The 23,381-nt window shown below is 44.9% G+C and overlaps 2 protein-coding genes across 2 annotated transcripts; both read right to left on the reverse strand.

Annotated features, from left to right (window-relative positions):
* Nucleotides 1-288: 288 nt before the first annotated feature.
* On the reverse strand, nt 289-12,302 carry LOC128412607 (vitelline membrane outer layer protein 1-like). The gene is made up of 4 exons (XM_053385739.1): nt 12,268-12,302; nt 6,497-6,701; nt 1,778-1,878; nt 289-1,399 (listed from the first exon to the last, which is right to left on the reverse strand). Exons 2-4 carry the CDS (start codon nt 6,665-6,667, stop codon nt 1,108-1,110), a joined length of 564 nt encoding a protein of 187 aa, XP_053241714.1. The 5' UTR covers nt 6,668-6,701; nt 12,268-12,302; the 3' UTR covers nt 289-1,107.
* A 2,510-nt stretch (nt 12,303-14,812) lies between these two features.
* On the reverse strand, nt 14,813-21,596 carry LOC128412349 (vitelline membrane outer layer protein 1-like). The gene is made up of 3 exons (XM_053385257.1): nt 21,426-21,596; nt 18,444-18,547; nt 14,813-15,107 (listed from the first exon to the last, which is right to left on the reverse strand). The coding sequence occupies exons 1-3, from the start codon at nt 21,594-21,596 to the stop codon at nt 14,813-14,815; spliced, it is 570 nt and encodes a 189-aa protein (XP_053241232.1).
* Between the last annotated feature and the right edge of the window lie 1,785 nt (nt 21,597-23,381).

The following is a 23,381-nucleotide window of genomic DNA, read 5'->3' on the forward strand; positions in this document are numbered from 1 at the left end:
TTTGGCAACATCTCTTCCCCCACCTCTTTAGGAAGCAGTGGTGCACACTTCCGGCTTTCTGCATTCTGAGGCCTTTTCCTCCTCTTAGCCAGGTGACCTTTGCATCTTCCTAGAGCTGAGCACTATGGGAAGCAGCTCCTCCTAACCCACTTCTGTCTGCCACGACCACAAGAGGTGAATGTCTCACCTTGTCACCCCTAGTTTGCTCGCACACACTCTGACACACGTGCTGCCTGTATCTCCTCTTCCTGCTCCTCTCACAGCTGATAAGAAGGGACACACTAACTCTTCATTTCGTTTCATTTTTATTGGTGAAAGAACAGAACAGGCAATCAATGATATTATAGAAAGATGTCTCTCCTGTACTTGTGTATGAGAGAAATAATCAAAAGGAATTCAGTAAAAGAAAATAACATATATAGTCTATGCTGTCAGAAAATTCAGTATTCCGGTGATTCCTAAATGAACGTCATTCCGGCGTTCAATATATTTGTCTGGTGAATGTCTTTTTTATTAATATTTTCAATGAGTTTTACTGTAACAGCAAAAGAGTGAACTATAGCGAAATGTATCTCAAATGATACAGAGAATGAACCAAACATTTTCCCCAAACATAACATGAGGGTTAGCGTGTGTAATATTTTAAGACTTAATTGAAACAAGAGAATCACTTAGCTGGTTTTTATGATCTGGTGCATGACTACTACATTATAAGCAAGCTTGATTTTTTTTTTAAAGCAGCCTAAATATACTTGAAAGTTGAAAGAGACCCCAGAGATTTCCAAAATCATGCTATATTCTGTCTAAATACAATCCCTTTATCTCATTCAGGGGGTGGGGAATCGGTGACCCCTCCAACAGACGAGTCACTGCTGCTCACAAGGAAGGACAGAAAGAGAAGCAGTCGGCACAGTGCAAACACACCAGCAGGAGTACTGGATTGGCTCTGCCAGTGTGTTTGCACCACACCAAGCTCCCCAATGACTTGCCCCTCTCCCTTCCAGCAAGCAGCGGCAGTTCAGCTGTCAGGAGGCCAGGTAAGCACCACCACTCCACCCTGCCATCCTCTACTGCCAGTGGAAGAGGGTTGTGCAACAGGGCGGTGGATCAGTCACAACAGAACATCTTCACGTCACGAAGTTCTACTTTGCCAAGCATTTGATTCTCATTCGCCACCCTTGTTTGGATGCCACATATGAAGCCCCTAGGGCAGCGCTTGCTCATTTTGCCCTCTTCCATCCGTTCAAAGATATCTTTCTTCACTTTAGCCCCACCACTGCAGAGGACCTCAAGGTTACTGACTGCATGAGGAACTAGCGGTTGTGGTAATTCAATAGTCAAAGAAAAGGACACCATGTTGCCTTGGGGGCATTTCTGAACCGCAACCCATTCCCCGAGCCTGTAAAGAAAAGGACAAGGATGGCAATGTCTAAACAGAAATTTATATACCACAACTTTGTCAATGAATTTTTATTTTTAAAGTCTTTCCAGAGATATAATTCCAAATTAGAGCAAAAAGCTTTATTTCAGAAAGGATGTATAGAACAGATTCGCCTTCAAATGTGAACCAATTTGAATTTTGCCTCGATCCCTAGAAGTAAGTTTCACAGGACTTTGTGCAAGCAGGTATATTTTGGGGCTGTTAAATTCAGAGTGTGTCCAGATTACCATTTGCCTTTAATCTAGCATGAAATATTTCAATCTACCCCTCCCACTCCTACCCCAAACTTCCAAGCAACAAGTTAATAAAGGAAGAGAAATTCAAAAAGCTACTCACTTTCCACTTTTAGACTCTACTGTTTTCCCATCAGTGCAGTGGAGACGGATGCCCTTCAGAGTGAAATCTTTTCTATAGGCTTCGTTTACATCTCTGCAAAACTGGTGGAGAACAGAGGGGGGGAAAGACTGGTGCTTCAATCTGCATCTGCAGTACTGGCAACATTTATGTGTGAGCAAAACAACATTTTTTCAGTGCAAATTTCTATGAAATACAATGATGGGGAAAAGCTTTACCTGTTTGTATTCTGTCTGTGAGACTTTTTATTATATTTGTGGTTACTGATTTATTTTGGGGCACTCTACTCCACCCTCAAAAGAGGACAATATTTGCATACTAATATTCGCTGCTGCTGCACCGTGAGTGTCAGGGAAGGCCGCTCCCTTCTCAGGCTAATTCCATCTGGCCTAGGGGGCAGGGCCCAGGCTCACCTTCGCCACAGCTTTAAGAGGCCTCATTGAGGCACTGGGACATCGCTGCTGCTGCTGCTGCACCGTGAGTGTCAGGGAAGGCCGCTCCCTTCTCAGGCTGATTCCACCAGGCCTAGGGGGCGGGGCCCAGGCTCACCTCTGTGACACCTTTAAGGACACTGGTGCTGCTGCAGCAAATGCTAAATATGTTTTTATATATTTTAAGGTGTTTTAAAGGTGTTTTTACTGTTTACTCTGTTGTACCACCGTGAATGGTGGTTTTTATCTATGTATTTTTGTTTTGTTCCGTTTTGTTTTGGTTTGGGGTTAGATATTGAGTGGGGTGGGGATTGGTTTTGTTTGGGTATAATTGTTTTTGGTTGTTTTGTTTTTCTATTTTGTAAATGGAGGCAAGTATGAGGCTTGGGATTGCTACCGTGGAGGGGCGAGGGAGGTATGGCGGTGGGGGCAGATGTTATAGGCGAAGGGGATCGAGATACGGATATGCTCGTACCCCTTCCAATCTGCGCCCCATCCCGAGGGACGAGGGTAGGGTGAGCAAGGATTACTCACCTCCTTCACTGGTGTTGTGCAATGCCAGGTCTATAGGCAACAAAACCGCCACCCTGCGAGATTTCTTTACCTCGCAGGGGGTCGATCTGGCTTGTGTGACGGAGACCTGGGTGCGCGAAGGGGAAACTGTTACCTTACAAGACATGGCGCCCCCGGGTTTCTCCGTCCTCCACCAGTCACGGACTGTGGGCCGGGGGGGAGGGGTGGCATTATTAATCCGGGAAGATTGCTCTTTCAGGGCTCTACCATCACCATTGATCCCCAGCATTGAATGTGTTGGCCTAGTGTGGGGCTCTGAGGTGAGCTTGGCTGTCTGGCTGGTGTACCGGCCACCTAGCGCACCAGCAGCCACCCTGTCAGGCCTGCTGGAGGCGGTGGCTGGCTGGGCCTTGGAGTTCCCTAACCTATTGGTATTGGGGGACTTCAACATCCATGCTGATGCCACTCCCTCCTCACAGGCTCTGGACCTGGTGTCTTCCATGGCGACACTAGGGCTCTCCCAGTTTGTTTCGCGCCCTACACATCAAGCAGGCCACACGCTGGATTTGATCTTTGGTGCCGGTATAGATGTGATCATGACTCCTTTGATGAAGGTGCCATGGTCTGATCACTACGCTCTGAAAGCCAGGATTGACTTTCCACCCCCACCCTGCTTAGGTGGCGAGCCGATTTGGGCTCGCCCGCAGAGGCTGATGGACCCTGATAGATTCCATCAAGCCTTGCGGGACCTTGCTCCCCCTGGCGACTCATTGACTGAGCTTGTAGAGGGCTGGAATATCCAGCTCCTGGCAGCCATCGATGAGATCGCACCTAGGCGCCCTCTGCGACCCCGCAGAAACCGGGCTCCCTGGTTTACCGAGGAGCTTCGGAAAATGAAGCGGGACCTCAGACGGCTAGAGCGAGTATGGCGGGGTGCCCGTGACGGAGCCTCAAGAACATCTTATAGGGTTTTTATGAAAACCTATGAGATGGCAGTGAAGGCCGCTAAGAAGTCTTACTTCTCGGCCTCCATTGCATCCGCTAGCTCTCGCCCGGCGCAATTATTTAGTATAATTAGGTCTTTAACGTCCCTTGAAGGACAGCCAAATTTAAATCACAATCTGACACACAGCTGTGAGGCATTTGCGAGCTTTTTTGCGGAGAAGGTCCTGTTGCTCCACCATGACCTCCCTGCCAATTTGGATACAATAAATGAACTGGAGGCCCCTCGACTGTCCTCGGGTCCAGTATTGGACCACTTTGACCGGATATCTCCAGCCGATGTGGACAGACTCCTCCAAGCTGGAAAGCCCACCACCTGTCCTCTTGACCCGTGCCCGTCATGGCTGATTAGAGCGTGTCCAGACGAGGTGCGGGCCCCCCTGGGGGATATCATCAATTTGTCCCTTGGCACCGGGATATTCCCAGGGGAACTGAAGGAGGCAGTGGTGCGTCCACTCTTAAAGAAAACATCATTAGATCCCTTACATCTATCCAATTACCGCCCGGTTTCGAATCTTCCATTCCTGGGTAAGGTGATTCAGAGAGCGGTTGCTGAACAGCTTGGTAGGTTTCTGGATGAAACATCGGCTCTGGATCCATTCCAGTCCGGCTTCCGCGCTGGTCATGGGACCGAGACGGCTCTGGTCGCCCTAACAGATTATCTCCGCAGGCAGCTGGATCGAGGCGGGTCGGGGCTGCTGATTCTTCTAGATCTGTCAGCAGCCTTTGACATGGTCGATCACGAACTCCTGGACCACTGCCTTGCCGACGTGGGGATCCAGGGCACAGTCCTTCAATGGCTGCGCTCGTTTCTCTCTGGTCGGGGACAGAGGGTGGCGCTTGGGGGGGAATTGTCATCGCGCCACTCCTTGGTGTGTGGAGTGCCTCAGGGTGTGATACTCTCCCCGATGCTTTTCAACATCTTTATACGCCCCCTCGCCCAGCTTGTCCAGAGTTTTGGGCTGGGTTGCCATCAGTATGCCGATGACACCCAACTCTATCTGTTGATGGATGGCCATCCTGACTCGGCCCCAGACACACTGACCAGATGTCTGGAAGCTGTGGCTGGATGGTTACGTGGGAGCCGGTTGAAGTTAAATCCTTCGAAGACAGAGGTCCTCTGGCTGGGACGGGACAATATGGGATTGAGGGGGCAACTCCCATCTCTTGCGGGGGTGCAATTAGTGCCAGCACAGTCCGTTAAGAGTTTGGGTGTAATCTTCGATACCTCCCTCTCTATGGAGGCGCAGATTACAGCTATAACAAAGGCAGCATTTTTTCATCTCCGCCAAGCTAAGCAGTTGACCCCTTATCTCTCTCGCCCTGACCTAGCCACTGTGATCCACGCGACGGTCACCTCCAGACTGGATTATTGTAACTCACTCTACGTGGGGCTGCCCTTGAGACTGACCCAGAAACTCCAGCGGGTGCAGAATGCCATGGCGAGACTCCTTATGGGGTCTTCGCTGCGAGATCACATTCATCCGGTACTATACCAGCTGCACTGGCTCCCGGTGGAGTACAGGATCAGGTTTAAGGTGCTGGTTTTAACCTTTAAAGCCCTATACGGCCTAGGACCCTCGTACCTACGGGACCGCCTCTCCTGGTATGCCCCACAGAGAAACCTACGGTCTGCAAATAAAAACATCCTGAAGGTCCCAGGCCTCAGAGAGGTTAGGCTGGCCTCAACTAGAGCCAGGGCCTTCTCGGCTGTGGCTCCAATCTGGTGGAACGCTCTGTCACAAGAGACTAGGGCCCTGTGGGACCTGTCATCTTTCTGCAGGGCCTGCAAGACAGAGTTGTTCCACCAGGCCTTTGGTCAGGGCGCAGCCTGACTCCCTCCTCTGGCAACCTGCACAGAATTTTGCTTAATGGTTGCCATCAACTTGATTTTAATTAATTTTTATAATGAAATATTTTTAGAATGTTGGATTATTTGATTGTTTGATTATTTGATTGTTGTTAGCCACCCTGAGCCCGGCTTCGGCTGGGGAGGGCGGGATATAAATAAAATTTATTATTATTATTATTATTATTATTATTATTATTATTATTATTATACTACACAAAGCATATGCAAATTTAATGAAAAGCTGTCCTCAGAGGTGTCGGAGCCTCCGCTACGACCGAACTGGAAAAGCTCATCCTCCGGTCGAGTCCTCTGGAATCACCTCCAACGATGAATAACGACCTGAGCCTCTGATAAGGCTCCAGGCACGTTCCCTCATTACGCAGAGTATCCAGCAGCAGGGAAGGGCAAGAAATATGAGCTACATTGCAAAGAGTTTGATTTCTAGTTACACAGACAGAAAAGCATACATCCACTCTCTGTGAAAGCAGAGAGCAACTGGAAAACAAAGGAACAGGAAACCAGTAACATCACATCCGTCTCCCATCTTCCGTGAGACTTCCAACAGCCTGGAATCTCTGGAATGCAAAACAGAGTCTTGTGACTCCAAGCACTGCACAGCGGCAACACACGGAAACCTAACATGAGGACCCAGGCCATATACTGTGTGTTGGGGACAGAAAATCCTGTTGGCATGCCTGGGATTCAGTAATTAGTAAACTGAACTGTATATTAGATGAAACGTGGGTTCTGTGATAGAGGCTGCATTTTTCATTCTGTCTGCTGCTTTCCCTGCCCTTCTTTCTAAATAAAGGTGTTTGTTTGTGCTTTTCATAAGTCTGTATAATATTGTGACCACGCCCTAGCATCAGGGTGTCAAAATTGAGACTATAGATAGGCATTTACCTTCATTTGGAATCCATTTGCATATCCCGTGGGACAGAATTCAGGTTTTCCCCATATACCATCGTTCCCTCCATTGGACACAGTGAGGACTGCATTATGTTTTCGGTCTTCTGCACCACAGAGATGGTAGGAGAAGAAGAGGAAGACCACAGCGCTGACAGGGAGCTCCATGGAAAGTGATCTGCACCAGACCTAGCTGCAAAAACTAAATGGATGAATAACAGCCTTGAGAATTTATTCCTTAGGAATAGTGGCTCTTTCCTCTGGTCCCAAATTTGCATTTTCCTCTGGAGGGAAGTGTGGTTACTTTTGGTTGATGGAGTAAAATCAGTTGATGGCTTTTCTGACTACACCTTTTGATTTCTAACTAACTAAAACGTGAATTTCTTACCCACCCTTCACCCTTGCCAAAATGTACAGCTTACCTTGGTTCTTGAACAGAATCCGTTCCGGAAGCCCGTTCAACTTCCAAAAACGTTAAAAACCAAGGCACAGCTTCTGATTGGCTGCAGGAGCTTCTTGCACTCAATAGGAAGCCCCTTCATGGATCACTGCCTTGCCGTGGCGAAGGGGCTTGAAGAACTCAAAGAAGCTATGAACTATGCCGAGCAGGGCACCCAAGATGAACAGGTCATAGTGGAGAGTTTTGACCAAACGTGATCCACCTGGAGGAGGAACCGGCAAGCCACTCCAGTATCCCTGCCAAGAAAACTCCATGGACAAAGACAACAGGCATGTAAAAGTTATGACGCTGGAAGATGAGCCCCTCAGGTCGGAAGGCGTCCAACATGCTACTGGGGAAGAGCGGAGGACAAGTACAAGTAGATCCAGAGCTGATGAAGCGGCTGGGCTAAAGCCGAAAGGACGTTCAGTTGCGGATATGCCTGGAAGTGAAAGGAAAGTCCAATGCTGTAAAGAAAAATATTGCATAGGAACCTGGAATGTAAGAACCATGAACCTGGGTAAGTTGGATGTGGTCAAAAATGAGATGGCAAGAATAAATATTGACATCCTGAGCATCAGTGAACTAAAATGGACGGGAATGGGCGAATTCAGTTCGGATGACCATCATATCTACTACTGTGGGCAAGAAACCCGCAAAAGAAATGGAGTGGCCCGCATAGTCAACAAAAGAGTGGCAAAAGCAGTACTGGGATGCAATCTCAAAAATGATAGAATGATCTCGATACGAATCCAAGGCAGACCTTTTAACATAACAGTAATCCAAGTTTATGCACCAACTACTGGTGCTGAAGAAACTGAAATTGACCAATTCTATGAGGACTTACAAGACCTTATAGAAGTGACACCAAAGAAGGATGTTCTTCTCATTATAGGGGATTGGAATGCTAAAGTAGGGAATCAAGAGATAAAAAGAACAACTGGCAAGGAAGCAGGGCAAAGGCTAATAGAGTTCTGTCAAGAGAACAAGCTGGTCATCACAAACACGCTTTTCCAACAACACAAGAGACGACTCTACACGTGGACATCACCAGATGGGCAGCATCGAAATCAGATTGATTATATTCTCTGCAGCCAATGATGGAGAAGCTCAATACAGTCAGCAAAAACAAGACCTGGAGCTGACTGTGGCTCAGATCATCAGCTTCTTATAGCAAAATTCAAGCTTAAACTGAAGAAAGTAGGAAAAACCACTGGGCCGGTAAGATACAATCTAAATCAAATCCCTTATGAATACACAGTGGAAGTGAGGAACAGGTTTAAGGATTTAGATTTGCTAGACAGAGTGCCTGAAGAACTATGGATGGAGGCTTGCAACATTATACAGGAGGCAGCAACGAAAACCATCCCAATGAAAAGGAAATGCAAGAAAGCAAAGTGGCTGTCCAATGAGGCCTTACAAATAGCGGGGGAGAGAAGGCAAGCAAAATGCGAGGGAGATAGAGAAAGATACAGGAAATTGAATGCATATTTCCAAAAAATAGCAAGGAGAGACAAGAAGGCCTACTTAAACGAGCAATGCAAAGAAATGAGGATAACAACAGAATGGGAAGAACCAGAGATCTGTTCAAGAAAATTGGAGATACAAGGCCAGTGGAAGTGATGGTATTCCAGCTGATCTACTTAAAATTTTAAAAGATGATGCTGTTAAGGTGCTACACTCAATATGCCAGCAAGTTTGGAAAACTCAGCAGTGGCCAGAGGATTGGAGAAGATCAGTCTACATCCCAATCCCAAAGAAGGGCAGTGCTAAAGAATGCTCCAACTACCGCACAATTGCACTCATTTCACACGCTAGCAAGGTTATGCTTAAAATTCTACAAGGAAGGCTCAAGCAGTATGTGGACCGAGAACTCCCAGAAGTGCAAGCTGGATTTAGAAGAGGCAGAGGAACCGGAGACCAAATTGCAAACATGCGCTGGATCATGGACATCTACTTCTGCTTCATTGACTATGCAAAAGCCTTTGACTGTGTCGACCACAGCAAACTATGGCAAGTTCTTAAAGAAATGGGAGTGCCTGATCACCTCATCTGTCTCCTGAGAAATCTCTATGTGGGACAAGAAGCTACAGTTAGAACTGGATATGGAACAACTGATTGGTTCAAAATTGGGAAAGGAGTACGACAAGGCTGTATATTGTCTCCCTGGTTATTTAACTTACATGCAGAATTCATCATGCCAAAGGCTGGGCTGGATGAATCCCTAGCCGGAATTAAGATTGCTGGAAGAAATATCAACAACCTCAGATATGCAGATGACACAACCTTGATGGCAGAAAGTGAGGAGGAATTAAATAACCTTTTATTGAGGGTGAAAGAGGAGAGCGCAAAATATGGTCTGAAGCTCAACATCAAAAAAACGAAGATCATGGCCACTGGTCCCCTCCCCTCCTGGCAAATAGAAGGAGAAGAAATGGAGGCAGTGAGAGATTTTACTTTCTTGGGCTCCATGATCACTGCAGATGGTGACAGCAGCCACGAAATTAAGAGACGCCTGCTTCTTGGGAGGAAAGCAATGACCAACCTAGACAGCATCTTAAAAAGTAGAGACATCACCTTGCCAACAAAGGTCCTTATAGTAAAAGCTATGGTTTTCCCAGTAGTGATGTATGGAAGTGAGAGCTGGACCATAAAGAAGGCTGATCGCCGAAGAATGGATGCTTTTGAATTATGGTGCTGGAGGAGACTCTTGAGAGTCCCATGGACTGCAAGAAGATCAAACCTATCCATTCTGAAGGAAATCAGACCTGAGTGCTCACTGGAAGGAAAGATCGTGAAGCTGAGGCTCCAATACTTTGGCCACCTCATGAGAAGAGAAGACTCCCTGGAAAAGACCCTGATGTTGGGAAAGATGGAGGGCACAAGGAGAAGGGGACAACAGAGGACGAGATGGTTGGATAGTGTCTTCGAAGCTACAAACATGAGTCTGACCAAACTGCGGGAGGCAGTGGAAGACAGAAGTGCCTGGTGTGCTCTGGTCCATGGGGTCACGAAGAGTCGGACACGACTAAACGACTAAACAACAACAGGAAGCCACGGAAACCCCGTCAGATGTTTGGGTTCCAAAGAACATTTGCAAACCAGAACACTCACTTCCAGGTTTGCGGCGTTCAGGAGCCAAAACATTCGAGTCGCAAGGCATTCAACAACCAAGTTGTTGTATTTCCTATGTCTTGGCAATTTGACCTTCCTATTAAAACTCCCCCTCCAATTTCTGTTTCTCTTTTTCTTAAGGGATTTCGCTCTCTCTCTCTCGCTCTCTCTCTCTCTCACACACACACACAGTCTCAGGTGTAAGATAGAAGGGAGAAATTGTAACACCTAGGGATGGAAATACAAATTGTCATTTAACTTGAAATAAACACATACTTCCTTTTTTTTTAATAATGTTTATTGAAGTTTTAAAAGTTACAAAAAGAAAAAGTAAGCAAAAACAAAACAACACATCACAATAAAAAAAGAAAGAAAAAGAAAAAAAGACAAAAAATACAAAAAGATAAAATCCATAAAAAAACCACAGCAAATCTTCCCATAATTTATCTTTCATTTACTTGTTTCATTCACCTCCTCACACCTCCCTTTTTTGTATTCTAGTTCAGTTAACATTTCAGCAAAACCTTTCCATCTTTTCCAATTTTTGTCCTGTAATTTATCTTAATATAATGTAACTTTACTTTCCCTCCTTTCACCAATTAACAGTCTGTTTTTTCCTAAACCTTTATGACATTTCTGCTAAAACCACATAACTTCATTCCCACATCCTTCTAACATTCATTAATTTTACAATGTTTCTGTAGTCTTTAAAGAAATAAACACATACTTCCTATCAGCCCCAAATAGTTCAATAAAGTAAAATGATTTAGGGTGAAGACAGCTGTAACATTTAAATAGAATTGACAGGAGACTCCACTCAGCTACCTGCCATCATCACAATTTATTTGGCAGATACTCATACTAGCAAGTATAATGAATGAATGAATGAATGAATGAATGAAAATAAATAAATAAATAAATAAATAAATAAATAAATAAATAAATAAATAATAAAGGAAAGTACTTCCGCTACATTTGTCTTTCTTGCTCCAGCCTGCTCTTGTTTTTCACCTCAAGGGGTGTCCCCTCAGTGCATTCCTGTAAGTGTAATTCTGCGTACCTGTGTGCACTGTAGCTGAGGTGCACAAATCAATCAGTGTACACTCTTTCACACAAGCAATAGTATAAGTGTAGAGAAATGATACACCTCTGCCCAGTGTAATGTGTGCATAAGCCTAAGACTTGTGCCTAACTGAAGGTGGGTGAGTTTTCCTTACTTCTGTCTCTGCCTAATGCCTTAGGCTCTTAGCAGAGCCAATCACCTTCCCACCAGCTCTACAGGGAAGAGGTACCCTGTAGCCAACCCATCCTTAAGCATCTTGGAACTTATGGTAGCAAACTCACAGCATTATTAATTCCACACCAGAGCACCAGAGAGATGAACCGGCCCTCTTTCCCATGGCTTTGCAGGGGACAGTGGGGAATACCAGTGAGCTTCTGCAGGCACCAGTATTCTGCTGGTCTTACTAAAGTCTGGTGTTGGTGGGAGAGGGATAGACAACACAGAGGGAGTAGATATATTTCTTCTGCAGAGCTCTTTATAATAGCCATTTCTTGCCTATAAAAAAAAAAAAGTATTCAGCTTCGACTAAGTGCCTCCAACATCAGAGATATACACTTTGGCAGGGGCTTCGCTCTAGGAACACAGGAAATTGCCTTATTCTAAGTCAGACCATTGGTTATCTAGCTTAGTTCTGTCTACACTAGAGCTACGCTCCAAAGTTTCAGACAAGGGGACTTCCCAGCCCTACTAGGAAATGCTGGAGGATACCTGGGACCTCCTGCAACACTGATCTACAAATTTTTACATGGAAAGGGCATAGGCTTGCAGCACCACTTAGGCCAATCTTCCCCACCCTGGTAAATTCCATATGATCCGGACTGCAACTCCCATCATCCCCAGCCAGCAAACACGGTGCTGATTCCAGCTGATGGGAATTGTAGTCCAGAACATCTAGAGATCACAAGGTCAGGGGATGCTGCCATAGATTTGCAACACTTCCAAAGGAATGCATCGTTAAATACCCTGAAATCTTTTGTGAAAAGTGGGGTACACTTTTCACAAAACATAGGGCCTATTAACACTAACAAGAATGCTTGACTGTATCCCCACTGGTTACTGGCTACTGATCAGGCTTATGTAATTCTGGCCATGTTGCAAGCCTTGTCTTCCCTTACCAAACTTCTCAGAGCAGAGCAAGGTAGTTCTACTTACTGTCTCTCAGCTGCCAGGCAGAATGAGAGCGTCCTTAAGTCGAGTGAGGAAATATGAATGTGAGCAGGGGATTTATAGGGGGCAGGACAATGAAGTGTAGGAACTCTCTGTCCTGAGCAACACCTCCTCTGAGCCAAACAAAGCAGAGCATTGGGAAGGCTATGAAATCTTCTTTGTCCTGCCCCCCATTACCAGTAGCCTTTAGGAAATGCCTCCACAACCAGAACCCATTTGCCTGTGGGAGTGGGGAGGGCTGTCAGAAGGGTGAGGACATCATGTCAGTGCCAAAGACCAGTACTGTGCACTGTGCTTTAGAACAGGATTCAGCAACTTGCTGCTCTATGATCCATTATCAAAAACAGGGAGTGATCTACCACCCAGGGATGGGTGCAGGGTGGGCAGGCAGGTACTGGCTGCTTCCCCCGAGGGGGGCAGGGAAGGATGCAGGGTGGGTGGCAGGGGTGGGTGCAGGGTGGGCCGGTGCCTAGCTGTCTCCCCCCCCCCCAAGCCAGCCCTTTCTCTCTCTCCATCCCTCCCCCAGCAGCTCTCTCCCCCCCCCCCACAAACCAGTTGGGCTGCGGAGCTGTCCTGTGCGAAACTTCTCCTACCCTGAAATATACGTGGAGTCCTGCAGTGATTTTGTGCTCTTTATTGCTGCTTGTAAAACAGTGATTGAATTCCCCCTCCCCCCCCAAAAAACAACAACAACCTGGTGTCTTTATATACATTATTTACACAATGAGTCCCGTCTGATTGGCTGATTCTGCTTCCCTCCTGGAGCCTGATGGGTCTTCTCCTGCAAGCCAATCAGTTGTTGCATTCTAGGATCCTACCTGCCTATTGTTCTAGGATCCAAGCTTAGTACATAACATACCTACACCCCCAAAACAGCGTGCGATCTCTCTTCACCCTTGTCAACAGGAGCCACGCAGCTGATGTGTATCCCAATAGCGCCTGCCCTCCCCCTGCCCTCCCTGTCAAAGGGAGCCTTCCCACGTGGCTCCTCCTCATGCCTCCCTCTATCTCCAGCAGCCACCCCCTTCCCCATTGGGAAAACCATGCTAAGCCCGCCTCCTGTGCCTGCACTTCTGCATCTGATGTTGCAGAGAAAGGCCCTGCGACTGACCACAAACAACCCCACGGTTGACTGGGAGTCTCATGATTGACATGTTGTTACATGCCTGGCTTAGAGGGTAGCATGAGACTCTTAATCTCAGGGTTGTGGGTTTGAACCCTACATCATGCATTGCAGGGGATGGGACTAGATGACTCTCATAGTCCTTTCCAATTCTATTACTCTATGATTCTATTATTATTTTCACTATTCCTGAATAACTTATGTGCACAAATTTGTTCAGGAAATTTTTTTTAAGGGAGGATCATGGACATTCTCAAGTGGAGGTAGGAAGATATGAGGGCAAATTGCTGTGCTGCCTTTTTAACCTGTGGAGGCAGGAACACGAAAACTCAGAGGGACCAAAAAACAATGGAAATGGTTGACAACACAGACACACATTCACTGACAGGGTCGTCAGCTCCAAATACCTGACTGTGTGGACTAATGAGGGCAAATTCAAAGCGATAAAACGTGGATTCCTAGTGAGTTACAGCTCAAATGAGGACAAGTCCCAAGACAGATTTTATTTTTACAAGAAACACTTGTTACAGTCCACAGACTCCATAGGATGTGTAAGAGATAAACATATGCTTATTTTATTTCTTTTTTAACAGTGAAAGAACAGAACAGGCAGTCAACGAATGTATTATAGAAAGATGTCTCTCATGTGTTTTTCTGTATGAGAGAAATAATCAAAAGGAATTCTGTAAGAGGAAATAACATATATAGTTTCTGTTGTCACAAAATTTGGTATTCCAATGATTCATAAATGAACTTCATTCCATCTTTCAATAAATTTGTCTGGTGAATGTCTTTTTTATAATATTTTCACTGAGTTTTAATATAACAACAAAAAAGTGAACTGTAACAAAGTATCAAGTAACACAGAGAATTAACCAAACATTTTCCCCAAACGTAACATGAGGGTTAGCGTGTGTAATATTTCAAGACTTAATTGAAACAAGAGAATCACTTAGCTTTTTTAATGATCTGGTGCATGTCTACTTCATTATAAGTAAGCTTGTGTTGTTGTTGTTGTTTAAAAAAAAGCAGTCCACATATGCTTGTAGCAGTTGAAAATTGAAAGAGACCCCAGAGATTTCCAAAATCATTCTATATTCTGTCTAAATACAATCGCCTTATCTGATTCAGGGGGAGAGGAATCAGTGACCCCTCCAACAGATGAGTCACTGCTGCTTACAAGGAAGGACAGAAAGAGAAGCAGTCAGCACAGTGCAAACACACCAGCAGGAGTACTGGATTGGCTCTGCCAGTGTGTTTGCACCACACCAAGCTCCCCAATGCCTTGCCCCTCTCCCTTACAGCAAGGAGCAGCAGTTCAGCTTTCAGGAGGTCAGGTAAGCACCACCACTGCACACTGTCATCCTCTGCTGCCAGTGGACGAGGGCTGTGCAGCAGGGTGGCAGATCAGTCACAACAGAACATCCGCACATCATTAAGTCCTGTCATATCAGAACTGTTTTGGTTATTTTCCACCTTTGTTTGGATGCCACATATGAAGCCCGTAGTGCAGTTGTTGCTCCAGGGGCCAAATTTCCCCCAGGATGGAGACTTGCTCTTCAGTGTAGACCCATCATCACACATGAAATGAATGTTATTGGCTGCTGTATCATCAAATATCCCTTGTGGTGGTTCCACACTCATAGAAAAGGACACCAGGTTGCCTCTTTTGCATTTCTCAATCTCACTCCATGTTCCAAGCCTGTAAAAAGAAAAGACAATGACGGCAATGTCCAAATTAAAGTTCATACACTGCCCTTTGTCAGAAACATAAACTTACAGATCTGTCTTCTGAAGAAATGATTCCAAATTAGAGCAAAATTCATAGCCTACTCAGTTATTATAATATTCCCCTGCATGCATGCACAATATTCTCTTCCTGTGGCCTTCTGGGGGTGAGGAGTTACTTCTGGGATTAGATATAAACACAAAACTACCCATATTGGTTCCCTATTGCAAGTATTTAGTCTCCATTTGCACTGGCATTTACCATTCTTCTGAATGGAATTCTTTGTAATTGGCATTTTATACTGAGTCTCTTTCTCTTTCTCTGTCTGCTTCTTTATTTTAACAATGTTTGGGGTTTTGCTGCATTGTGTCAGAAACATAGACCAACACAGAACTAGCACCGTGAAGCCTCAGTCTGAACTTATTTACCTGGGAATAAGTAGAGATAAGTGAACCTATCAGTTCTGGTTTCTCTCCATTTCATAATTTTTCCAGTCTTTAAGTTCCCATGTCAGTTTTTAATTACCATACTTTTTGCTCTATAAGACTCACTTTTTCCCTCCTAAAAAGTAAGGGGAAATGTGTGTGCATCTTATGGAGCGAATGCAGACTGCGCAGCTATCCCAGAAGCCAGAACAGCAAGAGGGATTGATGCTTTCACTGCACAGCGATCCCTCTTGCTATTCTGGCTTCTGAGATTCAGAATATTTTTTTTCTTGTTTTCCTCCTCCCAAAACTAGGTGCGTCTTGTGGTCTGGTGTGTCTTATAGAACGAAAATTACGGTATTTTTTTAAAGGCGTCATGGAAGATCTGTGAGGATTTTAGTGCAATTCTTCTTATTTAACTAAGAAACTATGTATATATGACTGGGTTGTAATAAAACAGTGGGCTATACCACCGAGTCTGTTGGGCTTGCTGGTTGGAAGGTCGGCAGTTTGAATCCGTGCAACAAGGTGAGCTCCCATTGCTCTGTAGATAAGTAGATAAATAGGTCCCGCCGTGACAGGAAAATAAACGGAGTGTCCGAATGCTCTGGTTTCCATCACGGTGTCCATTGTGCCAGAAGTGGTTTAGTCATGCTGGCCACATGACCCGGAAAACTATCTGTGGACAAATGCCGGTTTCCTCAGCCTGAAAGTGAGATGAGCACCGCACCCCATAGTCGCCTTTGACTGGACTTAAACGTCCAGGGGTCCTTTACCTTTACATTTTACCTTACACACACTCTACCCTAGTATGTGCATTTCAGTACACATTACTTGCCTGGAGAACTGTACTGCAAAATCTGAAGAAGTGTGAATTTCTTTTTTTTTTAATAAGATATTTATTAGCTTTTTCACACATTATAAGCACACATATCACAACAAAAAACAAAAACATAAACCATAAACACACACAAAACACAAAAAACACCACATGTATAATTTCAATCCCTTATTTTCATAAAACTTATTTTCCCGACCTCCTCATACCTCCCCTTACTGCATTCCAATCCCTAATTAATTTTGATCAACAAATCCCTCCCTAATTTCTAATAAATAATTTTAACCTTTCTTTTCATATTACATAATGATTACAGCATACAACCTCATATTTTCCAAATCCACAACGTCTTAGCATTCAACAATTTTACAATGTTTCTTAAGATAGTCTTTAAATTTCTTCCAATTGAAGAAGTGTGAATTTCACAGGATAGCTGTGTTTTGGTTTGTGTATTGTTTCAGAAAGGATGAATAAAGTAGCTTCGCTTTCAAATGTGAGCCAAACTGAATTTCTCCTCCACCGCTGCCTGTTGGAAGGTTACAGGGCCTGCTGTGGCTGTAGAGACCGATAAGGGCAAGATACGTCTTGACATATGGTTGTCAAGCCTCTGCTTAAAGACCTCCAAAGAAGGAGACTCCACCACACTCCTTGGCAGCAAATTCCACTGTCGAACAGCTCTTACTGTCAGGAAGTTCTTCCTAATGTTTAGGTGGAATCTTCTTTCTTGTAGTTTGGATCCATTGCTCCGTGTCCGCTTCTCTGGAGCAGCAGAAAACAACCTTTCTCCCTCCTCTATGTGACATCCTTTTATATATTTGAACATGGCTATCATATCACCCCTTAACCTCCTCTTCTCCAGGCTAAACATGCCCAGCTCCCTTAGCCGTTCCTCATAAGGCATCATTTCCAGGCCTTTGACCATTTTGGTTGCCCTCCTCTGGACACGTTCCAGTATGTCAGTGTCCTTCTTGAACTGTGGTGCCCAGAACTGGACACAGTACTCCAGGTGAGGTCTGACCAGAGCAGAATACAGTGGCACTATTACTTCCCTTGATCTAGATGCTATACTCCTATTGATGCAGCCCAGAATTGCATTGGCTTTTTTAGCTCATGTTGGCTCATGTCAAGTTTGTGGTCAACCAAGACTCCTAGATCCTTTTCACATGTACTGCTCTCAAGCCAGGTGTCACCCATCTTGTATTTGTGCCTCTCATTTTTTTTTGCCCAAGTGCAATACTTTACATTTCTCCCTGTTAAAATTCATTGTCTTATTGCAGCTGGGACAAATGAAGGCATCTGGTTGTGGCAATGCAGATGCTCCATGGTGTTTCTTCTTTCTGCGCTCCTCCCAGTGGTCATTCCCTTTCTGGTCACTGCTATGGATGCACAAACTGACTGTCTGCCTTCAGGCAGCATGGTCATCTGCAAGGGATTCTCGTATGGTGGGGTTGATGTTGCCAGCCTTCAGGCCACATTTGCAGACATCCATGTAACACAGAGTTTGTCTGCCAACAGGTCTGGTGCCTGAAGCCATTTCTGCAAAGAGCACATCCTTGGGAATCCTGCCATCTTCCATTCTGTCTACATGACCAAGCCAGCATAGACGTCGCTGAGACAAGAGCACAAACATGGAGTTGGGCATACTACCCCTAGCAGTAAGTTCCACTAAACACAGTGGGACTTACCTTTGTGTAGGCATGTATATTTTCCAGTTAAATTCTGTGACAGTTTTGGAGTGTGTCCAAATTACCATTGCCTTTAATCTAGCATGAAATAATTCAAACTACCCAGTGGCAGAGCAACATGCTGCAGCCCCTGGAGCGGAGAACAGGTGGGGGCGTGGCTGGCGCACATCCCAGGGGCGTGGCATGTTGCCCGCAGGATGCAGCGCACATACCGGGGGTGGCACCCTTTCCCCAAATGCTGCCCGGGCCGGTGAGCTCCCCCATCCCCCCCCATACGCCAGTGAAACTACCCCTCCTTCTCCTACCCCAAACTCCCAAGCAACAAAGTTATAGAGGAAGAGAAAGCAAAAATGCTACTCACAATCCACTGGTAGACTCTATTGCTTTGCCATCAGTGCAGTGGAGACGGATACCATTCAGAGATGTGTCATCTTTCCAGAACTTTAAAGGAGAGTATGGATCTACCTGGTGGAGAACAGAAAAAGAGGCTGCGATTAAAGCTGGTGCTGCAGTCCACGTCTGCAGTACTGCCAAGATTTATGCATGAGTAAAGTATCACATTTTCAGTGGGAATTTCCTATGTGCAAGGGCTTGCAACGGCATAGCTAGCTCCACAATGAGCAGTACTAGCTCAAGTCATGTGCACTCAATTGCCCTCAGGTGCTGGTCACATGAGCCAGAAGCTGTACGCCAGCTCCCTGGGCCAATAAAGCGAGATGAGTGCCACAACCCCAGAGTCGTCCACAACTGGACTTAATGGTCAGGGGTCCCTTCACCTTTACCTTTATTGGACATAGATGAGGATTTACATTCACCTCAAATGTTAATAACTTTTCCATCAGTGGGACAGAGATGAACAAACAGGGCGGGCAGAATGGGGTGGGGTTAGGAATCTGCCTTTCTGACTTCCGGCTTGCTGCTGTGGGAAATGGCTGCTTCCCACATGAACGGACCCCAGCAATGCCAGTAATTCAGGGTTGATATGGGGGTAATTAGCCCTGGCAAACTCCCTAGGGTGGGGGAGGACTGTCTCACAGACCCACAGATCATCAAGTTGCAAGCGACAGGGACGCTGGGTCCAAGAGCATGGCACGGCTGGTGCTCTCTAGAGCCACTCCTACATGCAGGAGACACCTGTTTTATAAAATAATAAGATTTGGATTTTAAAAAACAGGCATGTTCCAGATGGAACTGCCAAATTATACAGCCGTTGGATGTTGAATTTTAGACTTCAAATAGACTCTCATCTTGAAACGTGGATTAAGGAGGTGAGCAACCGCTATCTTTCCGTACTTGTTATATTACATCATGATTTGGCGAAGCTCATCCATAAAGAATTTAATTACTTAAATGAAACACAAGAGGTGAAAATTTTAATTGAATGTACGATGTACTGCCCTCAACGGACTCTAATTAGAATCAGGGCTGGCAAAATAAGATCAGATATGGTAGCCCGGGCAGAAGACGGAAGCAAAATGGCAATTATTATGGTGCAGTTACAAAAAAAGGAACCCTTATGAAAAAGAGCTTCTTTGGACTTCTTTGAGCTAGTACTGCTTCTTTGGATTTCGTTCTAAAATACATCTGTTTGTATGGATTATTTTTATATATGATTGTGGACAGAAATTGTGGACAGAAGGATGGAGAGCGCAGGATCCCTGCCAGCTCTTTCAGGGCCTGGAGGAGCATGGGGAGGGTCCTTTTGTTCTTGGAGGAATTTAAATAATTTCCACATAATACACAGCTGGGAAGTCTGCCCCACAATACAGCATTATATACAGACATATACGGACATCAGGTCATTAAGAGACATCCGAGAGAACTTGTTGACTTGCCATTTATAAACTTTACTTTTGGAACAAAGCCCAGTGCCTTTAATGAGAACTTGACGAACAAAGGAGAGATAAGAGGACTGAACACCAAAATAATTGGACAGAGAACAAGATGAATAAAAAAGTACTTCCTGTGGGTTAACAATACAAAAACTTTGCTACAGAAGACGTGAGCCACATAAACAACAACTGATCAGATTGACAATAAGGATGGACAATATTAGTTTCAAATTTGAAAAATAGCCGAAAATTTAGAGATATGAATGATGATGATGATCTCTAGACATCTGGAACATGGGAAGTCCCCCCCAAAAAAAAATATAATTGGAATATATAATTGGTGATATTGTTATTATTGTAATTTGGATTGATTTGATTTAATTTGTTGTTAATTAAGATTGTTATTGAAAATGAATAAAATCTTTAAACCCCCCCCAAAAAAAAATGAAACCGCCTTTCAGACAACCTGCAGACAGTTCAATACAACCCAGATGAGTCAACATTATGAGAAATGTAACAACTCTGTTGGCTTATCTAAAACGGAATCCCTGAAGGCCTGTTCCTACAGTATGTCTCTATATTATTCAGGAGGTTTCCTCTGTTTGGAAGAGGTGTGATATTGAAGTGCCAAACTAGGGCCCAGCCATAACTGCTCCTTGGTTTAACACCCCCACCCACAAACAGTAGCAGATTGTGAAAATATGGGTTCCGCGTTACTGATTTTTCAGGGGACTGAGTCTTCAAAATGGTAATAAATGTTCCCTGAGGCCTTACTGGTAACAGTTATGGTAATACTTTTTGCCTTATTTTCCCTTCTCCCTTCCCTCTTTGGTAGTAGTGGGACTTCCTCTGGTGGACACAAAATTCATAGCCACCATTTCCCCTCCCAGAATGCCCCTGGGAAAATCCTATAGCATGGCATGAAGACATTTAAGAAGCAGGCAGGGGAGAAGGATATCTGCTGGCCGATGAAATTTGCTGTTAAAAGAAGCAGCAATAAACCAGGCTTGACATGGGCTTCTGCCACCAGATTAGTTTGGAGTTACCATTCTTCACTGAATCCCTTTTTAGGGAGGATCCAGACAATATTATTGTCCGCTGGGGTTTTCAAAAAAGTTATTATTTTTATTTCCCCAGACTGGATTTATCATGATTTTTTCCAAACGTTAAAGTATAACAGTGGTGTCACTTTTTCAAATGTGGACCTACAAGGAGCTGTTAAGACTTCTCGGAGCTTCTATACTTGTAATCAAAAAGTTCCTGCTTGCATTTCCTCTGCTTCTGTTTCTTCATCTTGAGTGTGGCAGGAGGGTTTTATTTTGAATTTGTAAGGCCTTCTACATGAAAAGCATATGGTTCACCACTGAGCTTTGATCCCTTCCACCTGCATCCTCCCCTCCAATAACAGTTTTGTTAAAATACTGCCCTCATTGCACAGGCTGGCCATGAATTTTAAGGTAAGACCCATACTGGTAAACCAGCAAAGCAAATGGACAATACAAAAAAGATACCTTCAGTGAGAAGCCAAAAGCATATCCTTCATGACAAAACACTGTGTTACCCCAAGTGCCCCATTGTCCTCCATTTGGCACTGTAAGCACGTCGTGATATTTCTGGGCTTCTGACTTCCAGAGGCAACCAGAGAGGGTCAAGAAGAGCACAGAGCTGATGAGGAGCTCCATCAAAGGTAGCCAATTCTGGACACAGCTGCAGAAACACTGAGGAAGAAGAAGTCTTGAGAATGTTCGAAATCAGTGAATTAATTCATATCCCAGGAATTTTGGATAAATTTATTCTCTAAACAGAATCTCACTGGATCCAATTTGCCCTGGAGGTGCCATGGTTAGTTTGAGTTGATGCACTAACCAAAAAAAAAAAAAAGATCCACTAGCTTTTCTGATTACAGTTTGATTCCTTTGAGTTTTATAGTGTTGCTATAGGATTGGGGCATTGGTTCGGATCAGGGGTCAGCAAACTTTTTCAGCAAAGAGGCGGTCCACTGTCCCTCAGACCTTGGGGGGAGCGGACTATATTTTGAAGGGGGGGAAATGAATGAATTCCTATGCCCCACAAATAAACCAGAGATGCATTTTAAATAAAAGCACACATTCTACTCATGTAAAAACACCAGGCAGGCCCCACAAATAACCCAGAGATGCATTTTAAATAAAAGGATACATTCTACTCATGTAAAAACATGCTGATCCGTGGGCCGGATTTAGAAGGCAATTGGGCCAGATCCAGCCCCTGGGCCTTAGTTTGCCTACCCATGGTTTGGATGAAGTCTTTGGATCCCAACCAAGCCTGTGATTTTGTATGTGTAAGATGCAAGTTTATAGTAGAAGAGAATTGCTGAAGTGATTAACAAACCAGTTTGTTAAGTTAATATCCCTAGCTGAGCCTGTAAGCACCCTTTGTGCATATCTAAAGAGCTGGTCAAGAACAGATTGAACATTAAACGCTTTACTGTTGTAAAGCATTTCGGTGCTGTAACCCAAACCAAGGAGCTCCTGATCCCAATCGGTCAACTATGGGGCTTACTGAAAGCTGAGAGTGGAGAGATACGGGAAGCAGCCCTAGTCCAGAGTAGCTATCTTTGAATTACAACCATTCTTGCATATCAAGCCATGTGGCTCTGCTGTTAGAGATCTGCAGGTCAGCATTACCCTCACTCTGAATACATACCCTTCAAGTGTCCCAATTTTCCCGGGATATCCTGGAATTACAGAAGCTATCCTGGCTTCTGATTTTATTCTGGACTATCCCATTTCCCCTGTCCAGCACCACCACCATGCCCAGGGAGGGAGGAGGTGGCACTTGCAGCCAGTGTTGACACTTGCAGTAGTGCTGAGTTCTCATGCAAGTCCAGCAAGAACATGGCACCAAAAGACTTGCTGCCTTGCTGCCACACATGTCAGCTGGCTCCCACAGAAGTGCAGCACCTAAAGACATGGGTTCCAGTTTTCTTCAGAGGAATGTTGGAAGGCATGTGATAGGCAAAACTTTTGCTGCCGCCACCCCTTTCGGGGTAACTCAAGGAAGAGGGTGGGTCACTGAAAACAGGGATGGCACATTAAGATGCTGCTGGAAAATAGTGTGAAAAGTGCCCCCCCCCCATTTTGAGGCTTGCCTCCCCACCTAAAAACACTTACCACAAGAAGAATTCAGGTGGGTCCTCCACCTTTGTACCTCATTCAAGTGTGGTCACTGGTCTAATCCCATGTCACAATCCTTGCACCACTTCCCTTTAACCTTGCCAAGCTGCTGATAGGAGAACAATTCAGTTGTCAGAATGGGAGATGGCCTTGAGCTAAGCAGTAAAATATGAATGTAGGCAGGGCAGAGAGCATAGGGCAGAACAGGGAAGGGCAATGTGGGAGTCATCCTCCTGAACAGCAGCTGCCATGCTTGGCTGCCCCATAGCTAGGGATAGGGGAGAAATTCAATTTGGTTTGCGTTTAAAGGTG

The sequence above is a fragment of the Podarcis raffonei genome, chromosome 4 (assembly GCF_027172205.1).
Source record: "Podarcis raffonei isolate rPodRaf1 chromosome 4, rPodRaf1.pri, whole genome shotgun sequence".
Classification (NCBI taxonomy): domain Eukaryota; kingdom Metazoa; phylum Chordata; class Lepidosauria; order Squamata; family Lacertidae; genus Podarcis; species Podarcis raffonei.